This window comes from Diadema setosum, chromosome 3 (assembly GCF_964275005.1).
Source record: "Diadema setosum chromosome 3, eeDiaSeto1, whole genome shotgun sequence".
Taxonomy (NCBI): Eukaryota; Metazoa; Echinodermata; class Echinoidea; order Diadematoida; family Diadematidae; genus Diadema; species Diadema setosum.
The window spans coordinates 29797993-29803405 of NC_092687.1; the positions used below are offsets into that span (position 1 = coordinate 29797993).

Below are 5413 nucleotides of genomic sequence, written 5' to 3' on the forward strand. Positions count from 1 at the left end.
ACATGCCTTTTTGTTGTACGATGTATGAATACATAAAGAACACTGTATAAACCGTTATTTTCAAGAGTGTTTAATTTTCCCGAATGTTGGAATGCAAATTTATTGAGAAAACATGTAAAAATGTTGCCATGCACAAGGGTGTTCATAGAGCAGGTATGATACCCTTGGTGGCAATTTGCAAAAACATCGCGCAAACATGTCCATGATCTCCCCATTCGCAAAAATATCTGTACGCAAAAATAACAGCTTGTACAATGCACTGAATGTCATCACACTATACACCTTCCAGGAATAGTCATAGAGTATAGAAATATCCTGGAAAAAAAATGTTACTTCCTTTTCACTTTTATTTTTATTTATTTTTTCTTTTGTCAAAATGGTAGATACAAAGCACTTGCTCTGAGAGCAAATTGATGACAGTTCATGAAGTTTTGCCAGGTGACAATGATTGTGATAGTGTCTAAATTCGTAAAACATCAAATGACAAGGATCCAATTTAAGGTGTTATATAAAACAAATAATGTTTTACTTTTGAGCAATGGACAGAATATTTCATTCAGTGAAAGATGAAATTATCGATCCAGTCAACGAGGCACAGATCATTTCATCTTTCACCTCATGAAATATTCTGTCCATTGCACTCGTAAACATTCTATGTACAAGTGTATAGCGAATGATATGCATCCTCATACAAACAACACCACACACAGAAATTGGTATTAAAATTTTGATCTCAGTACAAGAAACAGTACCTCTATAATATTCAGCTGTCCATGGTACATCCTGATGTTGACAGCTGAAAATTCTAGAGGTAAATATCTTATATTGAGATCAAAAGTTTAAATGGACTATACTCTACACTACTGGTTGAGGTGGGGATTCAGGTTTACAACATTTCTATTAAAGTGAGACAATGAGAAACCTCTTATGAAATATGAAAGAGCATGTAATTTTAAAAAGGATGTAAAAAGCTGAATCCTCGCCTCAACCATAAACTGTACACGCCCTTTAATACCAATTTCAGGTGAATTTCCAATAGAGATGAGCTTCTACTCTAACATCACACAAACATACAGACACCAACCAACTGTAATATCTACCATTTATGTTAACACTCGCTCATATGCAATACATAAACGGGACACATGTATTACTTTGGAAACATTAATATGTCTTTATCACAAGTACAATCTATAATTTTATAAGTGTCATTAACCTGAACCACACGTGAAGTGCTTAGACGATATACTGTACTCTGCAAAGTCTGCTGTACCCGTACATGCACACTTGCAGGTTGACAGTAAACTGCTCAAGAAATAGTTTGAAAATTAAGTTCAGTTGAATGTTCACTGTAAAGGGTACTTCTCTCATGAGTTGTTCACTGTGAAACAAAGTTCGGTAGGAATTCCTGTTTAGAGATCGTAGAGCATTTACCCCAGTGAAAACTATTCCTCAGCATGCTTGGGCAGGTGTGTAGATGGGAAATGCATGTTACAGTTCACTGGAGAAGTTGCTTGTCTTGAACAGGTTATTAGACAAACAAGGTGTCAAAATATCAAACATTAAGAAACAAACAAGAGAACAGACAGACAAACACAAACATATCCAAGAAACGAAAAAATAATACCTGTAATCACACCTGGTCAGGTGACATGATCTGTAAACATTGAAAAGGATAGGACATGCTGTATTTCCCAGAAGAAAATCAGCGCTACGACAACATCTCAGCCAATCTGAATATGGGTGTAAATCTGCTACAGTGGGACCTTGCTAATACAAGAACCAAAAACATGACATTTACTGTCTTACAAATTAATCACATTTTGCACTATATCAGGGTCCAAAAACAGAAATATGAAGAGCTTTGTCCTTCAAAACAACCATGTTCAAGGAAGGTTGGGTTATTGGGTTATACACTGTACATGTATAATACCTGACCTCTTTATAACAATGTTCCCACCCTACACTGAAATTGAGCAGGGTGCTACAAATAGATTCGCCAAACTGTCTTGGGTGATTACATTATGTAATAAAACAAACTGCTTTATTTGGTCGTGTATAATGACGTACCTTTGTGGGTCAGAACAGAATATTTAGCTATGAAGATTACATCATCGAGCACATCCTTTCAGTGAATTCAGTTCTCAAAAATTGGCTCATTACTTGGGAATTAATGAAAGACTCTGAATAAAGATACAAGTGTAAAAGCTTTTTCTTTTTCTTTTGTTACCCACTTCCCTATGATTGACAACATCTCTTACAGATAAGCAAAGTATCTATATTAGGACACTTGCAAATCTATCTATTCCCCCATAGTGTGCAAAACATTCTTTTTGTAATAACTGGGGTTAGTACATTAATCATGGGGATAATTCCTACATGTATAATATGGTCAAATTTACCTAGGAAGGCCTTCAGTGTAATAGTAAGTTGCATTGCCCCTTCACTAAGCCGCATCAATATCAGGAATTATAGTATGCAAAACATTCTCTATGTAATATACGGTGTTAGTGCATTAATCATGGGGACAATAAGATGTATACTGTAAAATGAGGAATATTCGCATGCATTTTAATTTCACAAATTTCGCGAGTGGCTACATTCGCGAAATTAAAATGCTCGCCAAAGTTCTTGCCTACACAATGTGCATTGGACGCCAGTGGCAATTCGCGAAAATTTCATGCCGCGAGAAAGGTTGTCGGCTCTAATTCGCGAAATGTTCATGCCGCGAATATATTGTGTTTTACAGTACGGCGGACTTTACCTAGGAAGACCTTCAGTGTTAGTAAGTTGCACTGCCCCTTCCCTAAGCTGTATTAATGTCAGGAAACTCTTTACTGGAACTTACTGTATCAGATACATTGGTCAAGAGGGACATTATTGGTATAACATCTTGTCCAAAGGAGGAGACAAAATCTTGCTAAAGGTTGGTACAAGCCATAACCTATTGTATCTGACCTCTTGGTACAGTAACAAGTTTCAACTGTACTGGGCAGGACTTCCACCCAGGGCTGCCTGATTAACCTTCCTCGGACCAACTGCCTAAAATCCTGCAACCGCATCTTGTTCAATATATGGATATTGCAAAACAACATTCTCAGAACATCTTAATATTCACCTGTAACATGAAGGTTCTAATACACATCAACTTCACTCCAAAGCAGGGGCGGACCCAGGAATTCCATAAAGGGGGGGGGGGGGGGGGGCATGACTAATTATTTTTGGTGCCACTTGCGGGTTTCATTTCATTTTTTTTCTTTTGTTTTTAACGAAAATAAAGGGGGGGGGGCGTATGCCGGTTGTGCCCCCCTCTGGATCCGCCACTGCCAAAGTGTTGAATCCTGACTCCAAGTTAAAACTCTGTACTGACTGATACACCGTTATTTATAGCAAAGTTGTGTCACTGTCAAACTTTTTTTTTTTTTCTGAGAATTCAGATTTGACAATAAAGAATCAATATGTTTTGAAAGCACAGAGTAATTTGGAATAGATGTTATGGATTTATATTTAAAAGGATGATGGTAATTTGCCAGATGCAGCACAATGGCCTAATATACACATACAAATAGCTAGATTACAATGTAATTCTTATACAACATTTATGTAAATCTTATTTTTTGTTGGAGGAAATATGAGAAATATCTCAATTTATAACACTTGCTCTACATGATATCAAATATTTTTCATTATGCCGAGCATCATATAAAATTCAACTGGTCTTGTCAATTCCCAATACTATCTCTTCTATAGCATCTATTCATCAATAAATAGCGTTAATAGTTATGCAGTCTCAATTTCAGTGTCATGTTCAATGAGTTCGGGACTGTCTCTGGTCAGCACTCGAAACTTAAGGCCGCAGCAGAGGGCAAGCGCTAAAAGAACGGAGCAAATGATGAATATGTGCCTCGTGCCAGCCTTGGTGGGATCGTCGTGGAGCACCATGAGGCCGATGCAGGCGATTAGATTGAGCGGCACGCGGAACCAGTTCATGATCCCGGCTCGGTGCGACTCGGGGAGGATCTTCCCCCGCAGGAAGCCCATGGCGGGGAAGTAGATGCCGCAGGCGAGCTCCAGCGACAGGAAGGCCACGTACGACACAGTCGGGTGCTCGTGCAGCGGCTTTGTGGAGCCCACGCAGATGAGCGTTGACACGAGGGCGATGACGATGGCCACATTGACGAGGACGGCGGCCGACTGGCGGAAGGCGGTAAGGATCTGGTAGACGGCCGAGCCGATCATGATGCAGAGCATGAAGTTGGAGAAGATGACCCCCAGCGGGAGGCGGAATGGATCGAGGACGGGTGTCCAGATGAAGATGAATATGTACATGACGCTCTCGTATAGCGACTGCATGGCCCCGATGAGCAACATGCGGCGGCTGCTGAGAATATGCCTCATACCCTCTCCGCAAGTCTTTGAGCAGCTGACGCGCTGATCGCTGTAGTTCTCTTGCCAACCCATCGCAACGAGGGCGCCAGCTACCATCAGGAGGGGAATGGAGAGAAGAAACGGAGCGACGGGGCCGAATCCGAAAAAGCCCGCAAATACATTGGCGATGATTCCTGCCGCGACCGCGAGCACGCCGTTCCAGAGGGTGGCCTTTGAGAATGTGACTGAGAGCCACTCTTTAGGGAAGTCGTGGGTTTCGAGGTGTTCGTGGGCGTACCATGCCTCAAAGGCCGTGAAGAGAAGGGATGTGGAAATTCCGCCCAGAATCCTGCCTATAATCAGTAGCCCGTAGCTCCGCGAGAGCTTCATGAAACACGACACCGAGTACACAATGCAAAAAGTGATGCAGAGTTTTTTCCGGCCAAAGCGGTCCGCCAGTGTACTGGTCATGCCGCCAAAGATGACACTGGCTGCAAATCCACAGACGTATAGCACAGTGATCTGCGACTCGAGGAAACCATAATGGCTGTACAACTTGTAGAGGTACGGCCCCTGAAGCCAGTCGGCAGCGAGAGCCAGAAAGTATGCCATGAAGTACTTCCTCTGAAATTGCACAAATGTCGGATTGTTTCCAGTATTCTGTTGCTGGACCCCGAGGCGTTTAGCGACGACTGTCAGTGCCACACAAAGTGTTACCAGGCAGCCAAAGCTGCTATACACCACAAAGTGTAGGTATGCCATTCTCTAAGTTCTCATAGCTTGCCAATAATACGCTGACAATCCTGACACAATGGCTGTCCAAGACCTGCAGTAAGGAAATTTAAAGGAAAAAGACAAGAATTTGATGCTTACACTCTGTGTAAAAGTTCAACTTCTCCATTGTTCATTGCACATAATCTGTAGAGTATGTAGATCATACTCCAACAAGACCATTCACATTGTACATGGAAAGTCACCATGTCCAGCATATGGAATGTACATTTTCTTCTTTTTTTTTTATTCATGTTTGTTCATTGTTTTTTTC

At 41.2% G+C, this 5413-nt stretch overlaps 1 protein-coding gene across 1 annotated transcript; it reads right to left on the minus strand.

The window, feature by feature from the left end:
* Window positions 1-3307: 3307 nt before the first annotated feature.
* LOC140226327 (molybdate-anion transporter-like) lies at window positions 3308-5183 on the minus strand. Its single transcript, XM_072306821.1, has one exon. The coding sequence runs from the start codon at window positions 5128-5130 to the stop codon at window positions 3781-3783; it is 1350 nt and encodes a 449-aa protein (XP_072162922.1). The 5' UTR covers window positions 5131-5183; the 3' UTR covers window positions 3308-3780.
* Window positions 5184-5413: the final 230 nt, after the last annotated feature.